This window comes from Syngnathus floridae, chromosome 7 (genome assembly GCF_059516105.1).
Source record: "Syngnathus floridae isolate MCC-2025c chromosome 7, RoL_Sflo_1.0, whole genome shotgun sequence".
NCBI classification, from domain to species: Eukaryota; Metazoa; Chordata; class Actinopteri; order Syngnathiformes; family Syngnathidae; genus Syngnathus; species Syngnathus floridae.
The window spans coordinates 13,698,060-13,721,303 of NC_142419.1; the positions used below are offsets into that span (position 1 = coordinate 13,698,060).

General features: G+C 41.5%; 3 protein-coding genes and 2 long non-coding RNA genes across 5 annotated transcripts; 3 read left to right on the plus strand and 2 right to left on the minus strand.

The window, feature by feature from the left end:
- The first annotated feature begins 974 nt into the window (after positions 1-974).
- On the plus strand, positions 975-1,749 carry LOC148395408 (uncharacterized). The gene is made up of 2 exons (XR_015859590.1): positions 975-1,132; positions 1,245-1,749. It is a non-coding gene; the product is annotated as an uncharacterized LOC148395408 (long non-coding RNA).
- LOC148395409 (uncharacterized) lies at positions 1,480-15,435 on the minus strand. Its single transcript, XM_088381708.1, has 32 exons — positions 15,230-15,435; positions 14,355-14,578; positions 13,911-14,072; positions 13,449-13,628; positions 12,720-12,840; positions 12,540-12,632; positions 12,280-12,460; positions 12,051-12,213; positions 11,745-11,933; positions 11,468-11,642; positions 10,747-10,877; positions 10,496-10,672; positions 10,268-10,389; positions 10,043-10,200; positions 9,743-9,970; positions 8,900-9,238; positions 8,558-8,706; positions 8,237-8,486; positions 8,002-8,172; positions 7,780-7,937; positions 7,537-7,689; positions 7,232-7,373; positions 6,991-7,145; positions 6,796-6,921; positions 6,518-6,734; positions 6,131-6,172; positions 5,987-6,061; positions 5,253-5,407; positions 5,062-5,148; positions 3,130-3,276; positions 2,218-2,388; positions 1,480-2,134 (listed from the first exon to the last, which is right to left on the minus strand). The coding sequence occupies exons 1-32, from the start codon at positions 15,405-15,407 to the stop codon at positions 1,967-1,969; spliced, it is 5,187 nt and encodes a 1,728-aa protein (XP_088237834.1). The 5' UTR covers positions 15,408-15,435; the 3' UTR covers positions 1,480-1,966.
- On the plus strand, positions 9,728-15,805 carry LOC148395410 (uncharacterized). The gene is made up of 3 exons (XR_015859591.1): positions 9,728-10,901; positions 11,572-11,650; positions 14,383-15,805. It is a non-coding gene; the product is annotated as an uncharacterized LOC148395410 (long non-coding RNA).
- Positions 15,806-16,777: 972 nt separating this feature from the next.
- Positions 16,778-19,452, plus strand: LOC148395411 (uncharacterized). Its single transcript, XM_088381707.1, has 4 exons — positions 16,778-16,844; positions 16,957-17,024; positions 17,229-17,319; positions 17,448-19,452. Exons 2-4 carry the CDS (start codon positions 16,967-16,969, stop codon positions 18,211-18,213), a joined length of 915 nt encoding a protein of 304 aa, XP_088237833.1. The 5' UTR covers positions 16,778-16,844; positions 16,957-16,966; the 3' UTR covers positions 18,214-19,452.
- On the minus strand, positions 19,121-22,837 carry LOC148395412 (zona pellucida-like domain-containing protein 1). Its single transcript, XM_088381370.1, is given in 13 exon segments — positions 19,121-19,621; positions 19,698-19,721; positions 19,818-19,917; positions 20,004-20,175; positions 20,402-20,485; positions 20,573-20,670; positions 20,758-20,830; positions 20,981-21,171; positions 21,346-21,572; positions 21,653-21,770; positions 21,772-21,786; positions 22,173-22,205; positions 22,829-22,837. Coding segments are annotated over 13 exon segments (1,305 nt in total). The 3' UTR covers positions 19,121-19,460.
- Between the last annotated feature and the right edge of the window lie 407 nt (positions 22,838-23,244).

Genomic DNA, 23,244 nt, shown 5'->3' on the forward strand with positions numbered 1-23,244 from the left:
ACATACCGTGTTTTCCGGACTATAAGGCGCACCTAAAAACCTAAAATTTTCTCAAAAGCCAACAGTGCGCCTTATAGTCCAGTGCGCCTGATATATGGACCAAATTCCTAAATTTAAACTGGCCCGAAGCATTGTGTCATGAAATCAATCATAAGTGGCCCACTGAAGACTATGAATCATGAATCAAAAAGACCATGGATCATTATTTTCTGATTATAAAGTAATTTGCTGCACCTGAAGTTGAAATAAAACAGATAAAATGGAGAATGATTTGGATTAAAAATCTGACATGATGCATTAATGGTGCGCCTTATAGTCTGGTGCGCCTTATATAAGGACAAAGTTTTAAAATGGGCCATTCAATGAAGGTGCGCCTTATAGTCCGGTGCGCCTTATAGTCCGAAAAATACGGTAATGGCCGTACACCTCGCTGCTCTGCCAACTCGACAGGCTTTTAAAGTTTCTGTAAATAGCAAAGGTGATATTTTTCCACAAGCACGACTTGAGAGGTCAAGTGCTTCTCAAGAAGCACAAGCATGTTAAGTAACCTGAAGATTCGTATAATCTGCTTGTAAAGGGAAAAGAAGTTTGGGAGTAGCAAAAGAAAGTTTCAGAGATGACTCTTTTTCTTTTCTATGGTCACTGCAACTGCTATGGACGTCATCAGGGTACATCTCCGAGGACAAAAGCTCGTGTTATTGATGAAATGCCCGCTTTGCTCTTTATCTGCCTTTCCACAATCAATCCACTTGAGACTCAGTCTTTTCTCCGAGGTTATCTCCAAAGAAAGATGCCCCACTCCCTTCAAATTTCCCACTGCAATACAACACAAGTTAGGCTTCATTTACTTTTAGAAAAATGTCTCTTCAATTCAGTGTGTGTGTGCGTGTATGTAAAAATGTAAATAGCTAGCAGCATGAGTGTAAAACACTTGAAAGTCAGGGGACTCCACCCATAGCATTTATAAGGCAACAACTGTCACCCCCCCCAACCACTTGATCTTTACATGCAAGGCAGTATGGAGAGAGGACAGACCCGTTCTGCAGTGCCCTCCTATTTAGCGTGGTCCATCTGCAGCACTTTATGTTGCTGTCTGCCAATTGGCATTGCAGCAATTTACTTCTCCTCCAAGGTAGGCCTTATTTTGCTCTCATCTCTTCCTGCATACCCAAAATAATATATTGCCCAAGTTGTTTCAAATGCCAATCCAAATAACCCTGAATGGAGGTCTTGTTTTATTTAAGGTAAATGAAGCCAATACTACGGGGAACTCGGTAGCAGCTGCCAATGCGTCAAGGACCGCCAAGACGCTCAATATAGCGGCGCTGGTGTGCGGATTCATTATGAGCGGCATATTAATCGCTGTGTATGTGCTTGGACTAAATATGCCCCCAAAATAAACAAATCAAATCAAAATGTATGTATGAGTTGTCCACATTTGAATAACAACAAATAAAATCAGTTAAAACTATGAAAAAATGTGATTCTCAAGTTTTATAAACAATGAAAAATCTTATTACCAAACAAATATTATAACTGAATATTTACTGAAAGTTTTCATACAAACAGGTCACATAAAAAATATGATGTCACAATATTTCAACTGAGCAGGAATAAACGTGATTTTTAGTTATGCTTTAGTTGTCTTTTGTTTCATGGGAAATTGCGGAGAAATAAAACATACTTTTGCAGAAAAAAACAACTTTTGTAATAAATTACCTAAAGACACTTTATCACTTTATCAATAAATAAATTAAAAGAAATCACCAACATCACCTTACACACAAATGACCAACAAATAGTTTTTGTACTACTTTGCAAAAGTATTAGCCCCCTTGAACTTCTTGACTTTTTTGTCACAGTTAGTCTTCAAACACCGCACATCCTTCCTGAGCAACTTGTGCGCTTATTTAAATCTCCAAGCGAGGTGTTGACCTCACAAGTTCCATCATATTTTTTCTTCCCATCACTTTTCTTTGATGATCGATTGAGAGAAATCACATGACAGCGTGCTTCCTCGTCTCAAAGGACGCTTTGGGCCTTCCTCTTTCGCTGAGGTTCTTTGTCTTAAAACCCCTTCGAGTTTTGACACCAAAGACGTTTCTCCGTGTTTCCTTCCAAATTCCTCGACGGCCTATTCCCCAAAGACAAGTTTGTTACTCTTCGCTTGGATTACATGACGCAAACACCATGCAACTTCATCGTCTCTGTACTCACACTGCTTGGCTGTTCTAGACAAGCAGACTGTTCCCCACAGCTGTGAACAATGACAGACTTTGAACGTCCCTGAGGAGGTTCGCTATCACAAAATGACCAATGGGCTTCGTGTGCGGAGACATCTAAGCCCACTTTGGCCTGAAATAGTTGCCCGAGAGATGCCTGGAGTACCTACAGTGGCACGACAACAACTTGGCTCAGTAAAAGAGCTGGAAGTGCTGATATAACTTGATCAATTATTGGGTGTTGTCTTGGTTTCATGATGTCAAAATGTGAACAGCATGAGGGAGAGGCCAGGTTGAATACCAATTCAAACATTTGCAGTGAATTACGCAGTTCAGTGTTTTACACAGAAAAGAACCATAGTCTGGTTTCGACTGGTTTTATTTTAGTTACTTTTATTTATGTTAGTTGGAATCTAGAAAGACTCTTTTTCATTTTATTTGACTTGAAAAGGAGTAGACCATTTATGTGAAGTGAAGCAATCAAACGATTCCTCTTTTTTTAATTAAAATAATTACAGAAAGTCACAAAAGTTGTCTATTTTATTTTATATATTTATTTTATTTAACAATTTGCTGTTAAAAATAATTTTGATTAAAATAATTACGGAAAGCCAAAAATGTTGTCTATTTTATTTTATATATTTTATTTTATTATTTTTATATTTTGCTGTTAAAAATACACTTCCAATGAAGTGGCAAAACAGGGTGACTGCTGAATGTAACTATTAAACTAACTTGACTTTTAAAACAAAGTAGTCAGTAAAGGAACTATTTTAATTTTTGAATCAAGTAATCCATATAGAAAGTAAATAACTGTGGCAGCTGCAACAAAAGTCCAAAGACACACTCAAAAGTGACCAGGAAAGGAAAAGCTGAATTCATTTTCAGGATGTTTGCTTGTTTGTACCTTCCAGAAAAGTCTCTCGAAGGCAGGAGCGGAATCGTTACTCATGTCTTTAATTGCGACATGGGACAAACAGTGCAGCAACAGCAGGGAAAAGCCCCCAACTGAATGAAGTCTCTGGCGGCGGACAAAGAGCGTCTCATCTGCTTCCTGTCAACATAGCGACATGAAGTGTACAGTGAGAACTTTTATCTTATCAATGAACGGCCACTTTACTTTCAGCCATCAAATGGCAACACTAAGAAGGGTGAAAAAATTATTTAAAGGTCAAACACAGATTTTCACAAAAGTTGCCATTGTGAAAAAGCTTTTTTGAGTTGATGGATTTTCACAATAATAATCCATAACCACTTTGAAATGGTGGAAGATTATTTCTTTTCAATAATTTTGTTTTTTGCTTAGCAAACCAATTTTTCCGATTGACAAACAACTAACATTTTCTGTGACGGGTTTCAGTCCTGCTGTTGGCTTTCTTTTCTACCCTCAGTTGGACCAATAGAGAAGACTTTAAGCATATCGGAACATTGACAACAGGATGATGAGTCGCGTTTGTGCTGAGGTTTCCAGGTCAAACCCGACAACGGTAAAAGTGCGGTTTGTGAACCAAGTCGACAACAGGAAGATTCGTGGTGAACGATTGATGTGAAAAGATGTTTCCTTTCACCTATGCAGCAAGATTTTGAGTTGATGTGCAAAAAATTCTATGCAATTAAATAAAAAAAATCACATTTCAGATTTTTTTTTCAACAGTGGACCAACTCTACACCCTCAGCAGGATCCTCAAGGGTGCATGGGAGTTCGCCCAACCAGTCCACATGTGTTTTATGGACTTGGAGAAGGCGTTCGACCGTGTTCCTCGGGAGTACGGGGTGCCGAGCCAACTGATAAGGGCGGTTCGGTCTCTGTATCACCAATGCCAGAGTTTGGTCCGCATTTCCGGCAGTAAGTCGGATTCGTTCCCAGTGAGGGTTGGACTCCGCCAAGGCTGCCCTTTGTCACCGATTCTGTTCATAATTTTTATGGACAGAATTTCTAGGTGCAGCCGAGGCGCTGAGGGGGTCCGGTTTGGGGACCTCAGCATCGCGTCTCTGCTTTTTGCAGACGACGTGGTGCTGTTGGCTTCTTCAGGCCGTGATCTCCAGCTCTCACTGGAGCGGTTCGCAGCCGAGTGTGAAACGGTAAAGCTCTCAATTTACCGGTCGATTTACGCTCCTACCTTCATCTATGGTCACGAGCTATGGGTCGTGACCGAAAAAACGAGATCCCGGATACAAGCGGCCGAAATGAGTTTTTTCCGCAGGATGTCCGGGCTCTCCCTTAGAGATAGGGTGAGAAGCTCGGTCATCCGGGAGAGACTCGGAGTAGAGTCGCTACTCCTCCACGTTGAGAGGAGCCAGATAAGGTGGCTCGGGCATCTCATCAGGATGCCTCCTGGACGCCTCCCTGGGGAGGTGTTCCGGGCATGTCCCACCCGTAGGAGACCCCGGGGACGACCCAGGACACGCTAGAGAGACTATGTCTCTCAGCTGGTCTGGGAACGCCTTGGGATCCCCGGGATGAGCTGGATGAAGTGGCTGGGGAGAGGGAAGTCTGGAAGTCCCTCTTGAAGCTGCTGCCCCCGCGACCCGACCCCGGATAAGCGGAAGTAGATGGATGGATAGACATATTTCAGATTCAACATACCGTATTTTCCGCACTATAGGGCGCACCGGATTATAAGGCGCACCTTCAATGAATGGCCCATTTTAAAACTTTGTCCATATATAAGATACATATGTTTGACCCGCGGCCGGACTTTGGACACGCCTGCTGTAGTGGCTCAATATTGGTCCATATATAAGGTGCACCTGATTTTAAGGCGCACTGTCGGCTTTTGAGAAAATTGGAGGTTTTTAGGTGCGCCTTGTAGTGCGGAAAATACGGTAAACACATTACCCGATAAAAGAAGGAATTCCTGAAGGTGTTATTATGGTAGTTGTTACTAGGAAGCCTCGCAGCTATTTGGAGAGAAACAGTTGGAGTCTGTCGAGAGAAATGAAAAAACATCATACGGACTCCTCATGAATAAATACAGGCACAATGTATTGTGAAATAATAATCATGAGAAAGAGTGAAATGTTACAAACAAGTTTTCGTGCATGCAAGGTGTGCATGAGGAACAGCCCATGTTGGTACACGAGGAATTCTTTGGGGTTGAGGCTGGATGGCTCCAACGGGATTAACTCTCCCTCACATTCCCACTGACATTCCAGTTCATCCAAAAATCTCTCACCGCTTTTGTCTAAGCAAAACAGAGACCGATTGATTATACGCAGAGAAATGTGTAGTCATTAGGGGAGAATGATATGACAAGGCCTCGATTGAGTCTCAAGTGGGCTTATGAAATAAGGAAACACTATATTCGTAAAAAAAAAAAAAAAAATGCTTCTGGTATATTTTTACCACCATTGACCGAGTTTTAAAGAACAACCTATGACAAAACACATAAAACTGCGAATATGATTGTATAGAGCACCCCCATGGTTCTCAAGCAATGGACTATTCCATCTTCTTACGGTACATGTGGAGACTTGATTCGGGATGAGGGTAGTAAAAGAAATGTTATCCTAGTGGAGTCAAGAAGAGATGGGAAGAGTAAAGCATTTTTTTTTATCAAAGCTAGCAAATGTTTAAACCTTTTTTATGGTGACGCAAAATGTAACTAACACTGCTGTGTCAGTACAGACAATAAAGAGAGAGATCAGTAAGAGCAAAATTCTCAAGGATTTCATCACAATTGATTTTTTTTCCTCAAATTAACACATAATATATTAAAAACAAAAAAAGCAACAATGAGATATGATGTAACTTCTCCTCCCACCTTTTAACCCTTGCTCCACTTCTTTCAAAAGCTGAAACAGAGGTGAAAGTTGCAGCAACTTTGCCCACTCCTCCTCTGAGAATGAAAGCAAAATCCTAATAATGTGGCACAAATCCAGCATTTTAATTATTACAACTGGATTACCTGGAATTGTTGGGACAGTGATGTGACTTGGTGGAACACATGCTGTCAAGAAATGTCATTTTTTTATTGTTTTGGAGCATTTGCCTGCCGTGACTATGGTGGAAAAGCAAAACGAATTACTGGCCAACATGTCAGTTGCTCTTTGATTAAACTAGGAAGCAGCTGGGACATTGTATTCTATCTTTAGTATGCCATTTAACCTATGCCACCCCCCCCCACTCCACCAGTTTTAACCAACCAGTGTTTACATCTGCGATACTTAGCAACAAATACATTAGGATTGATTACAGAATGTGATAATCGAAATCACCGTTAAAATTAGTCTACTCCCAGTGACTCACAAAATCATTATGCATTAGGTCATATTTTTTCCAAATTGTTTATTACCTCCATCTGGCTGCTGGTTAGTGCCAAAAGCGTTTTGGCGACTGAGGTTAGGGTTAGAGTTGACTTGCTGTTTATCAACCGCAAATTGCTGGTTCATTCTGTCCAGCAGAGGTAAAATCTTCCTTTGGAGCAAACTCATGACGTTCCCGGTCGGTCTGGGTCGACACAAGCGAATCAGACCGTATTCTTTGTACCAGAATTTTCCACGCAGGACTTCCTGAACAAAGAAATTTTTATAAAGTGGAAGCTTTACTTGAAGTATTTTGATGTGTGCCAACCTGAGCCGTGTCAGCACGTAGCTTGGAAAGGTGGCGGACAAATTGCAGCTTAATGAGAGCAACATCTAAATCGGACAATCTGGAAGAACATTGCTCCCGCATTTCTCCCAGCGTCGGCTCTCTGTCCTGCGGTTACAAATTGAACACACTGGAAATTAGAATTTATTTTTCCGCTCCAAAAATAAATGTTCCGACCGTGAGGCGGACACTTGCTGTCCATTCTTCTCCTCTTTGTGTGTTCCATTTGTCCTGATCTTGTTGCAGCTGCTCCATGCGTAAGTCCATCATGTCAAGCCCCGACATCAACTCAGTGTACCAAACACAATGCTGATCCCACTCCTCTTCATCCACTAAGTGAACAGAAACAAAAATGGAGGTAAATATTAATGTCAATTAAAGGTTTCTTTTTTTTTGTTTTTCTATCAAAGCAGCTTACCCAGGCTGAGGATATTCAAAACATGTGGAGGAAGGATCAGAGACAAGGTGGCACGTTGGGCTACTCTTCTTTGGGCTTCAGCCTGGGCTAAGTCGTGCATTTCCACAGCTGCTTCCCTTAGCGGCCTGCCTGACCACAGGACCTGCGAGGCAAGGTAAGGTGAAATAAATAATTAACTGAAATTAATTTAAATAAGTAAATAAAAAGTATTACATTTCAATAAAGTAAAATAAAAAGAAAAATTAAAATTAAAAAAATAGATAGAAATTAATTTAAATGAATGAATAAATTGAAATAAGTCACACCTCATTAACCTCATGATGGCTGCCAACGTCCATCAGTCTCAGAAAACACCGGAACACAGCTGAGTCCACATCAGCAAGGATGTCCTCCTCCCGTCGCCTCTGCTGCTGCCAATAAGTGTTCCGTGCACACGCTTCTCTCTCCAGAGCCTCCACCTGGCCTCAAAATCAACGATTACCAGAAAGGCCTGATTTCATGCAAGTCAAGAAATCACTTCCCTGATCACCCCCACCCCCCCAAAAAACCTGCAAGTTATCGTTTTGATCCGCCACAGTCAACCAATAGGAGGCTGTGATTGGTACGACGGTGTCTGTGAGCACATCCCGCCTGGCTCCAACCACAGGAGCCAACACAGCAGTTACAGGATCAACTGCTTGAGAGCCATAACGGATTGCCACCAGACCTGCAGAATTGAAGCAAGTCTATTTGCTCTAAAAATATATCAAATCTTGCACTTTTTTTTATACCATTGCCATCAGGGTCCTCCATGGTCCCTGCCAGCCCTGTCGTGCATCCTGTGATGGGATCGGACTGGCACCCCAACACGGGTACGCTGAGACCTGTTCCCATTGGATCAGGGTAGTCCATACCCAGCAAGGCAGGGACTGATGTGTTTGAACCTGGCAGAGTCATGTCTCCTGAAGGGCATAAATGTTGTGTAAGACTTGCACCAGTGACTATCATGTCCGGTCATGTTCTCACCCAGAGCGCCTCCATCCTGCTGCAGGCCCTCAGTAGTGTCCAGCAGGATCTCAAACCTGGTCTGAAGGTGCAGCTGACAATGCTGACTCCTCCTCCAGTTCAGATGGAGCTCCTCTGCCATTGCAGCAATACGATCTTGCCAGTGACACCCTCGCTCGGCTCCATGATGAAGCTGCAAAGGCGGTTCTGACTCCCACTCTTCACTCATGAGCCTCAGGAGCTCTACTGTTTTGAACATGACCACCAGAACCTATAATCAAAGATTTTTCTTTACATATGTTTTTTTTTATTTCATTAGTCATGTTTGCTAATGAAAAACACCTTGCTATCTAAAAGAGTCTGGTACCCTCCTGCATGAGGTACCAGCTGCCCGGCTCGGATGCTTGCACCTCCCACTCGTGTCATTCTCCCACTCAGAGGTTCCATAAAGGGTTCACCCAGCAGGACTCCACCTACTGGCAGCACAACACCTTACAAGTACATAAAGTTTTAATGAACTTATGTGGTACTTTGACATCGGTGTTTTATTTGTTTCACGGCTTTCCCCATTGAAATTAATTTAAATCTAAAAACTAATCAAAATAAATAAAGTTAAATACAAAATAAATTACATTAATGAAATTAATGAATAGCACTATGTAAACACATAATAAAAGACAATACCCGTCACCGGATCGAGACTGATGCCGACAGTCAACACAACGTTTCCCGTCCGAGGATCCATCATTGGATAACCAATCTGGACAGGTTGCGGCAAACGTGTGATGGGGCATATATGTGTCTTTCCCAGTGGGTAGACCAGACCAGTCTGTGGCTGGATGGTAACGGCTAGAATAGGTACTGGGACTCCCGTGTCTGCGTCTGCCATGGGGGCACCCAGCTGCAGTTTTTGACCTGGTCGAAGGCCTCTGAGACAGATGTTGGGCAGAGGTTGGTTTGAGTGCCAGGAGGTCGGGTATGGAATGAAAGGTATAGGAGGACTTTCCCATTTCTTGTTGTCTCCTTGTAAGGATAAAAGGTGAGACGAGAGTTAGAGCAGTGATTGGTATTTACAATGTGTGTTATTTGTCACAATGTCAATCTAGCTATACTTTATAATATTTTTGATATAATGTACCGTATTTTCCGCACTATAAGGTGCACCTAAAAACCTCTAATTTTCTCAGAGGCTGACAGTGCGCCTTATAATCCGGTGCGCCTTATATATGGACCAATACTTAGCCACTACAGGAGGCGTGTCCAAAGTCCGGCCCACGGGCCAAATGTATATATCTTATATATGGACAAAGTTTTGAAATAGGCCATTCATTGAAGGTGCGCCTTATAATCCAGTGCGCCTTATATATGGACAAAGTTTTAAAATTGGCCATTCATTGAAGGTGCGCCTTATAGTCCTGTGCACTTTATAGTGCGGAAAATACGGTATGTAAAGCAATTATTCTAATTATAATTATTATCCCAATAATTATCAACTTTAGACCATTCCTCTTGTTCAGTGGTCAATACCTGCACACAAATCAGTCGTGATGACCAAAGTGGCACTTTCAGGGTCATAGGCGACGTTCCCAACAATGGGTAGAACATGACCGGTTTGTGGATGCACAAAGAAATCTGGAGGAACCGCCATAGTGTGACCGTTGCTCAGCAACATGTGGCTGTGAGCATTTGGTCTAACAAGGCCTGTGACTGTGTCGTAATGAGCAGGGCAACATTCTCGTAGAGATCCATCAGAACCTGGAAAGACTTTTGTTATTGCAGTACATACATTGGCCAACAGATGGCAGTGTGAGTCAAGTGAGCATTTACCAAAGATGCCGTCTATGCTCAGCACAGTGCCTGTGTCAGGACAGAGCAGCTTGGCCCCCGTGCCTTCACCCAAGAGCCCCCAGGAGCCCTGGCGCCGACATTCTGCTGATACCAACCCTCCCATCTCTCCCACTAGCGACCTTAACCGCTGAATCAAACTGAGAAAAGACGAGCAATGAGAGTTCAGGAGAAGACCTCAGTGCAAGCTGTAAAAAATGGCAATACTTTTGTTGGCGCTGTCCAAAAGCTGTCTGGTGGATCTTGCCCAGTATTCTGCTACATTCTCGCACTTGAGCCGTGAACACACTGTGGACCTTCTGCTGTGCCTGCTGCTCTCGCCTCAAAACCTGGAGGATGCCAAGTGGAAAAGAAATACTTTTTCAATGTGACACTTCCACGTTGAAATCTTTTTAATATTAAATTGGTGTGGATTAAGAATTATGTCAATTAAACCTGAAGCTGACTGTTGAGCAGCATCCTCAGGTGCGAAGCCAAAGACCTCCTGCGGACAACCTCCTTCTCCACCTCTCTTCTAGTCTTCTCGTAAACGTCGTCCGTGCTCTCCTCATCCACCAAGCGAGGGTGGAGCATCCGGAGTTTCTCAAGGACACCCTGATAAAGCTCCTTGACCTACATTTACAAAAGCCATACTTCGTCTCGTAGCAGAATCCCACATGGATTGATCTGAAGGTTGTCATACGCACCTCGGTGGTGAGCTGTCCGAGCCGTGAAGTGACTGACACACTGTGTTTGAGAAGCAGGTTGTAGAAAGTGTTGCTGCTGAAGGCCTCCAGATCCACCTGGTGTTCGTAATCCCAGAATTCCTCAGAAGGCTCTGTACCGAGACGATCATAAAGAGGTCAGTTTCACCAAAGACAAGTCTAAAGTCAAACCTGCAATTTGGAAGTTCAATGTTCAGACCGGAAATGTTTTCTAAACATAAAAACAGGCAATGCAGAAAGCAATAGTTTAAAAACAATCTCATGAGTTTTAAATTGTTGCCCCAAAAAATTATTTCAGTATCTTTGAAAAATAATTTGTCTTTTACAAACAGACATTGAGGATGAGTTTTTAAATGTTTGCAGATTAATTTATTTGATTTAAAATATAATATTCCGCTCTAGGAAACCCACATCTGTAGTGGGAATGTGTAAAAATGTAGATTTAAATGTAATATAACATTTTCAATGTAGTTTTAAAATAGAATGTATTTCTGATCATTGTCTGACCTGCCTGTAGAAACAAGCCAACTCAGTAGTAGAAGGAAAAAATTACATATTTTGACATCATGTTGCAATTAATGCTTCTATCTCGAGAGCTGGGCAATCAACTCTCAGTACACGTGTGTCTTATGTTCATACATGAACATTCTGTGTATAGCAGGTGCACGTGGAGCAGATGTTGCGTAACATGTGTGACGTGTACCTGGTTGAATGGAAGTCAACCTGATGACAGCTTGTTGTTTTCTGTGTATTTTCATTTGTGACATCACCCTTGAACCTTTTGATGCGTAGTCTTCCATGTGATAGGTCATCTGCCGTGTGTGATACCGCGCCGTGATTGCCTTCTTCTCAGGCCAACCATACTCGTGGAAAAGGATCTGGAAACGTGAGTTGGATTATGGTTGAGTGGTACACAAAAAAAAGTGAGGGATGTTCTTTTGATTCTCATTGGTAAATATTTTTGTGGGTGGTGTACCAACCAAGACAATGACACATAAACACAAGATGAGGGCAGCTCCAAACAAAAGACCTCCCGTCACCAGCCAGTCAGGACGCAGTAAAAGGTTTCTTCTCTTCCTGATGCCCATTCTTGTGACGTGACGTGGAATAGTTGCAAAGAAGGGCCCCGGCTCGTAACATTGGCCTCCTGCAGCCATTACCCGCACGTACTGGTAAGGGACAAAGGTGGAGGTCAAATAAACACTGCAAGCAGAACATGGAATCTTAGAGCGTGAGATTTGAAGACGAAACCTCATAACTGCCTCTTTAAGATTACATAATCTTACCATATGTTTGTGATGATGGCTGCTAAGCCTAAAAACATAAACTCCGGGTTGGTTGAAGACAATTGAAAAAAAGCTGGGAGGTGTCCAGGAGAGAGTCAGCTCCTCTTTCAGTTTCCTCAATGACCCCCAGTCAAAATCACTGTTTGTGTTGTATAAGTTGTCACTGACAAAAAGATGAAGAATCATTTATGATTGTCTTGACAAAGGGAAACTTTAACTGGCCGCTTACACATCGTACTGAGGATAATCACGAGGGGTGACGGTGAACAATAGAATATCGCCCAAGTGGAGACATGTTGTGGGGTTGAGAATTCCACTGAGACTTTCCCTCGATTCTCCTTTATTGCTATTATCCATGCTCCCACTCATATTTTCCATTTTGCGCATATCCCACTGAAGGACAGACTCATCTAAAAAGAGTATAAAATAAAAAATATTTACTGCCTTGCATTTGACTGGTGGAATTAGGAATCGATATTATTTTCAAACCATGAGGCCTCGGAGTATCCCGCAGCTCTGCGAGTGACAAAAACAGTTGTTGAAGTTCGATGCCGTCGCTAAAGAGGCCGATAAATCCCGCTTCTGTATTCGCACGGCACATGAAGACAAAGGAAAACTTGAGAGATATGTACAGAGAGGAACGACAATGAGAAAAGGTGTGAGCCCAACCGCTTGTCTGAACAATGTAGACCGGGCGTGGAGGGGTGAGATGGCTGCCGCATTGCAAGCTCCCCTGGGAGTCCCAAACTTTAAAGAGAGTCTCCAGCATGGTGCCGGAGAAGCCCGACACCTGCATACAAACAATATCGGTTATCAAGTAGGTCAACAAGACACTGAAGAAGCTTGTCTGAACCTTTCGCAGGAAATATAAAACTGTTGTGGGGCTTTGTGTACATTGTCTGCCTAGCTCAAACTATTTATTGTGTTTAGTATTGTCTAATGGAAAACTGCAGTCGGTGGAAAAGGAAAAAAATGTCCAGCAAGAACTTTTCCATTGCTGCTGAGTTTTGATTAGAAGTGCGGTCACACACTGGATTGGTCGGCAGCCAATCACAAGGCAGATATGCACAAATGATTCACGCTAACATTCAAGGGTAATGAGTAATCACTGGCGGAGTTAGAGGGGGAACCCTGGGGGCATTGTCCCCCCTGACACCCAGGTCCCAGGCCAGATATATATATATTTTTTACAGAATTATTTCCACCTTATTTCACCCTGTTATATTTTTGAGATCTCAGAATGAATATTTACCATTTTTTCTGAACATTTTCCGAATTTGTAAAAAATATATATATATATATATTTACAGACCACCTAGTTTTCTGACATCCAGCGCTCCTTCAAGGATAAGAGTCTAATCCCGCCACTGTCTTAAATGATGGATGTCTTTTGCTCACCCGACTATCAGAACCTAAAACCAGCTCCAGTTCTCCACTAGACTTGCACTGGAGTCTCAGTTCACTTTCAGGCCTTTTCCTACATAGGCCTCCACAGGCAGCTCTCCCAGGAGGCTCTACGCACACACACAGACCGAGTTCTCCGTCATAACCCTCATAGTCTTCTGCAGATGGACACACCTGCAGAAAAGATAGGAAGTCATTTAGATTATCGCTCCGCTCACATTCATAAAGGATCATTGGGTGCTGTCAGCTGAGTGGGTGAAAGGTTATTTACACTGTCATGTCAAAAGACATACAGCATATCCGGATAGTGTTTGCATTTCACATTTGGCTCTTTGGTCCTTTGCTTCACTCTCAGTTTAGGTGAAAGGTTATTTACACTGTTATGTCAAAAGACATTCCACATTTGGCTCTTTGGGCTACTTTCAGTTTTTGCATCCATGTGTGCGATCACATGACCTGCGTCTTGCAGTGATTTGACCACTCATGTCGGTCCAAACACTCTCCATGCTGGGTCCGTGTTTTTGCATCCCTGCAGATGCTGTACACTTTGTGCACACACGCATCTTCACCGTCGATGGGTTGATAATTGAGGGTACATTGGCACTGCCCGTCACTCCTCTGTGGAAAAGTCAATAAGGTTCTGTTATATAACTACAAATACAATTCTAAAAGATTATGCAACATTGTACCACTGTTAATTTATTCGATTCAATGAGATAAATGAGATGGGAAATAGAATCAAATCTATTCTCCATGAGTGTAACGGTGAGACAGAAACTAGACCCCGCTGTGCACGTGGGAACCTGATCTGCTCATCTTTCAGCTTGATGCAACAGATTGTTCAGGTTTCTTATCTTAGTGCTGAATGATGAGAGTTAATTGGGTAGAGGAGCATCTCACCTGAAAATTCTGTCCTTCTCCCGGGCAGATGCAGGTGTCCTGGCCAGAGTGAGGCTGCTGAGCCACTGATCCACACGGGAGGGATGCAGACAGACCCGGTCTGGGACAATAATGTTGAGGAGGACACTCGAGACAATTTTCCATTGCTATGCTATTTGCAGAAGGCCCATACGTTCCCCTTGGACAAGGAATTGGAGTCATGGTATCCGGTAGGCAGTAAAAACCTGACAAAAGCAAGACCATCACAAAAAGAAGTTGAGTTTCAGGTATCAAGCAGATTTGTATTTTATTAACACATATTAATTGATGAATGGGAAAATTAATTACCGTATTTTCCAGACTATAAGGCACACTGGACTATAAGGCGCACTTTCAATGAATGGCCCATTTTAAAACTTTGTCCTTATATAAGGCGCACCGGACTATAAGGTGCACCATTAATGCATCATGTCAGATTTTTAATCCAAATCAAATCATTCACTATTTTATCTTTTTTATTTCAACTTCAGACGCAACAAATTACTTTATAATCACAAAATAATGATCCATAGTCTTTTTGATTCATGATTCAGAGTCTTCAGTGGGCCACTTATGATTGAGTTCATGACACAATGCTTCGGGCCATTTTAAATTTAGGAATTTGGTACATACATAAGGCGCACGCGACTATAAGGCGCACTGTCAGCTTTAGAGAAAATTTTAGGTTTTGAGGTGCGCCTTATAGTCCGGAAAATACGGTAATAAATTGATTGAGCAATTCTTTAGTGACATTTATGTTACGTTACGTTGCATTATTTTACATTACATTAAATTAAATTACTGGAGTCTTGCTAATGTGTGTAGACTAGGACAATATAAAACACATTTGTACATACCAGGTTGACAGAATGGTCTTTCTTGGACATATTGGCTGATATTATCTCCATGAACAGAATGCAGACCACAGGAAAGCAACAAAAAACAAAGACACCTCATTAGATCATTACAGCTTCCTTCCGGCATGGCGACGACCCAAAAATGAAGAAATACTCTATTAGATGGAGCTCTCCACATTTATTTAACTGTTAATAAGACGCAAAGGGAACATGCGAGCTCCTGCTTGGGCTCCATGACTTTCATTAGCATGCTGAATGATTTATAGAGCGGCAGAGGGAGAGTAGAAAGTATCACATTGCTCTATTTGTTCTTCTTGGTTCAAGAATGAGCATGAAAGTGATTCATGATCTGGCCTGTGGCTTTGCTTGAGCGCTTTCTAATATTCTGTACCTCAAACATAACTCGCTAATCCTGGTGGAGCGAGAGGGGGGGCTGCAGGGGCACTGACCCCCTCATGTAAAAGTAGAGTTTATAAAAAATAGGTTTTTTTTGTTTGTGTGGACCTCTTGAAATAGCTTTAGGGGATCCAAGGGGGAAAAAAATCCTAGCTCCCCCAGTGTTTGCAAAAACTCCATTATGACCTACCATTATACGAATAGCACATTCATTCTGGAGCTGTGTTTACTCACTAAAGGTGACATCGGTGTTATTCACATTTAGTGACTGTTCCATGCGTCATCGGGCGTTCGTATCTGGGAAGCAAGTGTAGATTCGACGAAACCCCTTTATGCTTTCAGTTGTTGTTTTATTTAAATTGTTGCCTTTTCCCCTGAGAACTTTTTCACAGAAAAGTTTAACCTGCAAACAGCTGCAATCTGTGAGTGTATGCCTGAGTGAAATAAATACAAATCAGGTTGTTAACCTTTGCTCCATTTTCTTGGTTCTACGTTGCAGAAACTTTTAGAATAAAAGGATCATTTTTTTCCAGATATCTCAGTATGTGTTGTGTGCATTCGACATTCAGGAAGGTGATGTTTTCCTGGACAGGAATGCACACATCTCTTATTATTGTGTTGACCAGACTTTGGACGACAGTTATAACCTAGTTAGCTCATCATGGCAACCGTGGACTATGACCTTGGGGTGACGAGTCGTGGCTTACCTAAGACCCACTTTAAGCAGCAGAACATGCAGCAATGGCTTTGCATTTGTGCAAAAGTGCTAAAGTCCTTTTAACATCATCAGCATTGGTGATTGACTTATTTTTGGGTCTGTGTTGTGTTAACAAAAATGATTTGGACAAAAAAGTACCATTGCGGACGCTGCACCGATCCGCCTCATTTGTACATCGTGACATTTATAATTGCTGGTAGACTTTCCCCATTATCATAAATTGAAGATTGCTTGTTTATCTTCATGGTGATATTTGAGGATATTATCTGAAAGTGGTTTGACATCATTATCTCTAATCATGCTATGTCCATAAAATGAAAGTTTTATAGCAGTTCATCTGTGTGCGTAGTGTGTCTGTGAGTGCAAGTGTGTGTATGTTGTGTTCCGTCACCCGTGTGACCCTCCACGTGTTGACTATTGACACAGGCAAGATCTGATAACAAGGCGCTTTATAAGGCCGACAGTGCCGAGAGGTTGCTCTATAGACACCTTGAAGCTCAGGTAAGGGGCAACAATGGTTTCTCTGTCTTTCCTTGACTAAAAATATAGAATGTATGAAGATAATGCAATTTTCATGGCAGAGTCAAGAATTAATGTATTCTATCCTCCACAGAAAAGAAAATATGCATTCAGAAAAAGTGATGGTCATCATTTGCACCTTTGCCATCTTGGCAATTTCAGGTATTTTATTTTCAATATTATTGTCAATATAGTATCACTGTATCCTTGTCTGAATTTCACTATTTTTACCACACATTTACAAAAACATTTTTATTTTATTATATTTTTTTATTATTTATTTCTATATGGTTTATATATGTATTTATTTTATTTTTATCATTTTATTTTACTTTTATTATTATTTATTTTATTTTTTTCTTGCAGCTTACCCACATCGTGGCACCAGGGAAGTGACCTGGACTGATTCCAAGGCCAATCAGGCTCAAACCAAATCAGAAATCACAAAAGAAGCAGAGTAAGTTAATATTTTAGGACAGCATACTGTATATTTATTAGTATGTTTTGAAGCTTTATTTGTTTGTAATTGGGAGCCGCAACTAATTAATAGCCGAAATATTCAAACCGAGTGGTTATGTCCCGTAGTAAAATCTACAAGAGCCAAATTGACGACAGCAGCCTCTACCACAACGAGGACGAGTACAACAAAAACCCGGTTACGGATGAGATGCAGCGTAAGATCATCGGGGAGTCAGACCGCCTTCGAGCCCGTTTGCATCAGGAACTGGCACAGCTGAGGGAGAGGCTGGCTCCGTCCCCAGCCCACCTCGCCTCCATGCTGGCCAACGTGAGGGAACGCTTGGCCCCGCTCACCCAGCAACTCGACAACAACACACACGGCCTGTGCAACCAGCTCAAGATGTACGTCAATCCAGAGGTCAACCCGTATCCGGAGGTCCACGGCTGGATGACGCAAGAGCTGGAGCAGAGTGCCTCCAAGATGGCTGACATCCTAGCTGAATTTATGTCTCAAACCAGAGAGGTGACGGAACGCCTGAGAGAGATGGGTGAGGTGGAGGTGGCTCATGAGGATTTCTGGCGGGGATTTAGTTCTAGGCTAGAATCAGAAGTGAAGTCCCTCAAGGCAGAGGTACAGAATAGTTTGGAGACTCTTAAAGCAGAACTCGCCGATCAGTCTGAAAGCGTGCTGCCCCTCAAGGCCGCGGTGGAATGCTTCTGCCAACTCCAAACTTCTCACGCCAGGATTGAGAGATTGCTCACGTCAATGGAGGAGGAGCTGGAAGTCCAGTTGAGTTCTTCCCACCCTGTATATTCTGGTGGCTTATTGCAGGAAGACTTCTCTGTCAAACTGTCCGCTCTCATCCAGGACATTTTGCAATCAGTGCAGTGACATGTCAATACAGAGACGATAAACTGAGACACCCTCACCCGCTTGTTTGTTTAGCACATTGTTGGCTTACAAGGTAGTGACCAGCCTTTACATAACCTACTGGGTCAAAGGTAACCCAAATTGGGTGAAATCGCTCATCCACGACTGCATAGGTGTCAAACCCAAGGCCCGGGGGCCAGATACGGCCCACCACATCATTTTATGTGGCCCGCAAAGACAAAGTTTGCATCAAATTTGTGTCATTACTAAAATTACAAATTGTCTTCACTTTTCAAGAAAATAGGGACGTTGCTAGCAATTTTTATTACAATTCGTCTTTTTAAAATATTTGATTCCAAAACGAGTTATTCGTCGGTTTGTTGTGGAGCCGATGGTGTATGACATGTCAACCCAGCGAATTGGGCTGAGGATTTGAACCAGCACGTCGGGTCAAGATTTTGATCCATCAATAGGTAGAAACGATAACAAGAAATGTGTTTCCAGAATATCAATATAGCTGTGATTGAAAATTCTTGTGTTTAAACTCAGCAGTATTACCATTAACAGTTTCTAATAATGTTACCAGTCCTGCAATTCTAATGGATGTACTTCAAATGCAAATTAAGTTTTTCTCTTCAATGTAACGAAAACCATCACATGCACTCCAGGAAGGATTTTTGCAGGATCCGTCCTTATTTTCAAAATGGCTTCCTCTAATGAACATTTGAAGGGAAATCTTGTTGTGACAACAATCCTGAAACTTTCAGTTAGTAGTTGCTTGTCAAATGTTTTTATTGTTTTGTGTGTTAACAGAAATTTAGTAGTATGGTTTGTATATACAAAAAAACTGTTAAAAAAAAGTTATTTTGTTGTTTGTTTCATGTTTGTACTTTTATAGTACATAAGTAAACGTTAGGGCACTACATGATGTGTATATATATAGAAACTTTTTTGTCAATAATTGTTTTGTACATATTTTCTATATTGCTGTAAACAAACTCATGGGAAATGTAACTAAATGATTCTGTGTTTTATTTTAATCTCACAAGAAAGGAAACACTACAGTGCAAATGAATGACAGGAAGTAGATAAAGGCATTTGCTTTAACACAAAAAAATTTGAAAATCCATTCAACAATTTTCTACTGGAAGATGGCTGTAAATATAATATGAATGCAAATATTTGCTCCTTTGACTTCTGATATTTAATGAGATGTTGTTGTTTTTAATAGATGGAGTACATCTTGGGTTGTAAACATAATATTGGGATCAGTTGAAGTCATGAGGTAAATGGCGTGTCCTCCAAAACCTCTTGAGTACAAACCAGCCGCCAAGAACCAACAGAGCGCAGGCGGCCGATCCAAACACCACCCCAACAACCAGACCCGTCACATCCAGGTCATTATTCCGAGATTCCAAATTATTGTCACCTGATGGTATACAGAAGATCAATGAAGTTTGAATGCTTCCTAGCTGAAGCTATGCATGTGAGCAACATATACTCACTGTAAGATTCTGCAGCAGGCCTGTCTGTGGGTTGCAAAGAAAAAAAGAAGTGGGGGAAAAGTCAAATATTTGTCAAACTACATAAACAAGTCAATAGTGGGGACCAGTGGCTCCTCCTACCTTCCCCGGAGGTGTAAAGTGGTCCAACGGAAAGAGTGGCTGAGTCTCTTCCCTCCTGTCCGAAAGGAGTCAAGGACCTTTTTTTTCTCTTGTTACAAGCCTGAGGAATAACCAAAAGGTGTTAAATTTAAGGGATGTCTTTAAGTAAGGGATATTTTAAAAAATGGACTATTTGTTTTTGCTCACGTTCAAGAGTTCTTCACATTTGGTGGGCTCACAGAGTCTGACAATGCAATGTAGGTAGATGCTAGACTTGGTCTGATCACGGTGTTGAACAAAACGGAAGGCCTCAAAATCAAAGCGGGCAAAATTCGAGTTCCCGTTGGTATTTATTGTTGCCATTGTGTCCACTGAACACCTGATGGGGAGTAAATATTGACATTTCTATCAAACGACAAATTGCAGTGTACAAGGTCTTCCGACTAACATTGCTGTTACACTGAAATCGAGTTTTAATCGTAAACAAATACAAATGTTGTAACATTGGGCAGTGAGCTGTTGTCCAAACATAAAATCTGTTTTCGATTACATGTGATGGTCAATATCTGTCTTCCATCCAAGAAGTGTGTTTTTTGCAATCGTACCCGGTGAAGAAATTGTGTTGCTCGGTTTGCGACACATTATAAGCACTGGGAGTTCCGAAGCAGTGATCCAACAGCACGTGGAAGCTGGAGCAAACAGGCTAACCAGTTAGTGTTTTGCCAAGGAACACAGCATGTTTGGCTAAAGTTTATTCTAAGAGTTTTATGACCTACTTTCCAGTCAGGTTCACAGCCTTTACTTCCACGTAGATCCTCGTCCGTAGCTGTAGTCCTGACGAGGGGACGATTAGCGGATAGCCATAGTTGGAGTCCTACAGATGTATGGAAAAAAAACAGGAAGAAGCTGAATAGAGATTAATTTTGCATTTACACGTCTGAACACGTCCAAGCTTACTTACATTATAGACGTCCATTTTTAGCGTGTCAACGAAGCTTCCATTGTTGTCACTCGTTGCCACCGAAACCGAAGAGCTAAAAATACACGCCAAGAAAAAAAAAAGAAATCAATCAAGAAACAAAAGAACCAAGATCTGTTCAGAATAAATAAATAGATGAATAAATAAATAAATAAAAATAAAATAAATAAATCTTAAATAGCCAGTAGTTGCCATGGTTACTCACGCCACTATCTGTGTGTTGTTGACAAGGTACTCTAAGGGGTAGCGGCAGGAGAAGTGATAGTAGAGGTCCGTGTTGTAACTGATCACGCCCTGCTCAGTTCTGGGGGTGTCGACGAAGCCTGTGATGATGACCGACTGGATGCTGAGGAAGTTGCTGAAGGGTCCCGTGGGGTCTGGAGTCTCATCCACAATCTTAACCAGAACAGAGCCAAAGCAAAATCATCATGTAAGTGAATTTGAAAAGTCATTTGTCATATACTGTTGATGTGAATATTGGACTTTTTTTCTGCTCCAACACATCCAGGAAATATTTTTTCTGTGACTACCACACCAATCCGATCATCTTCCACCAGACATGGTTCTGACCTGCAGGGATTGTCGGCAGGGGTTTTGGTCGCTGTCGTTGACCGGAAGCAGGTAACGAATGATGGGGGGGTCCACACTGGAGTCAATGGAACCCTGGCACTCTGTCACATTGTGCTCCCCGTTTAGCGCCATGCTAGACGAATTGAATCCCGCCCACTGGGCCGTGCACAGGTTGAGCTCCAGCGTGATCGTGGTGATGCCGCAGTCGACTGTCAGGTCTGAGCTATCTTCAAAAACATGACAGAACAAACTCCAACACCTAAACTCCAAAAATTAACAGTAAGTAGTTGTTTTGGGGAATAGCTACCTGGGAGCCTGTCATACTCAGAGGAGCAGTTGTAGAGGCAGAGGGTGGGATGCAGCAGTATGGCCAGCAGAGGAAGACAAAGGGGGATGAGAGTCATCTTGTTGGAATGCGGCATGTCACGTCAGTTGTGTGCACTAAGAGGGAGGAACATTGTAACAGCCCAAAGTAATGTTATTGATTTATGCATAGTCTATTTCAGGAAATGTATACAGATGTTATTTGGAAAACCAGTCACAGATATGCAATACAATCAAATGAAATGTAATGCATGTATTCATATTATAATCTTTTAAAAGCTAAAATAATGTCTAATATGTACTGCTAAATATTTATTATATATATTCATCATGTTTATTGATATATAAATAATAATTATTTAATAAAATTGTCATTGCAGATAGTTCGTGAAATGAAAAAAGTTCAACAGTAAATGCATGGAGATAAAAAAAATAAAATAATGTTTTGAAAAATCCAAATAATAATGTGTTTAAATCAAATAAATAAAAATAGATAGCCTTACCTGTCTGGTACCTGAGCAGGTGTTTGTCTGAGCCTGTCATCCAAGGTTACTTTTATAGGATGAGACCTCCTTGAGACACCTAAAACCTCCAAGGTGTGTCTCACAAGTCGTCTACTCAGCTAATTTTAGACCCTTACACACAAAAACAAATGAGAACTTCCTAGCAAACACCTCAAGTTCACTTTTACTGCAGTTTTGTAACACTAGCAAAAGTCCACATTTGAAAAACAATGCAATTTACAGAGAGGAGTCAGATTTTGTCTTGTTTATTTTTAGTTATGCAAAAAAGAACAATTCACTGCTTGGGGGTAAACATCACATCCATAGCTAAAATATCATTTTTGGAGATTAACAGGCATGAATGGCAGTTTGATGAGAAATACTGTGCAAAGCTGTAAACCGATCACATTTGCCAAAAGCTATAAAGTGTCCAAGCAAACAGGACTCAACTTTTTGTAATTTCCCTTGCATGTCAAAGCTGACTTTTGTCTCATTTGTATGCTGTATGATATAGTTCACATAGCCACAGGCAACATCAACTGCTCAAGTGAGAGAGTGTCATTGTTCACAAGAGGAGACAAGAAAAGAAGCATTAATCTGCCCCATGATGAGACGGGACATTTGTTATACTATCCACAAATCACGTCACTCCATACTATCGCCATCACTCACGACTTACGTCCTAAGACTCATCGACACAAAACCCTTGAAAATATCATATCTCTCCAAGCTAATCACACTATTCTTCCTCCTGATAATCCATTTGGGTGAATGGGTTATTTAAAGGTAGTGAATGTGCTGGAACAAAATGTCCCAAAGTCGCATTATTATCCTGAGAGGAACAAATAGCAATGAATCACAAAGCCAAAATGGAAATGGACAATATTGGTATTATTTTACGGATTAGATGGTTTGATTCCTCCAGGCTGAAGGAAGGATGTTGAGTTGATTTGGGTGGGAAAAGATACACTGGGAATTGCACACATGATCACCTATATGTGCACCTACTTCATCAAATGTAAAATTTTGCAATTACAAAAGTATTACAGAAAAAACAAAAATAAAATGACTG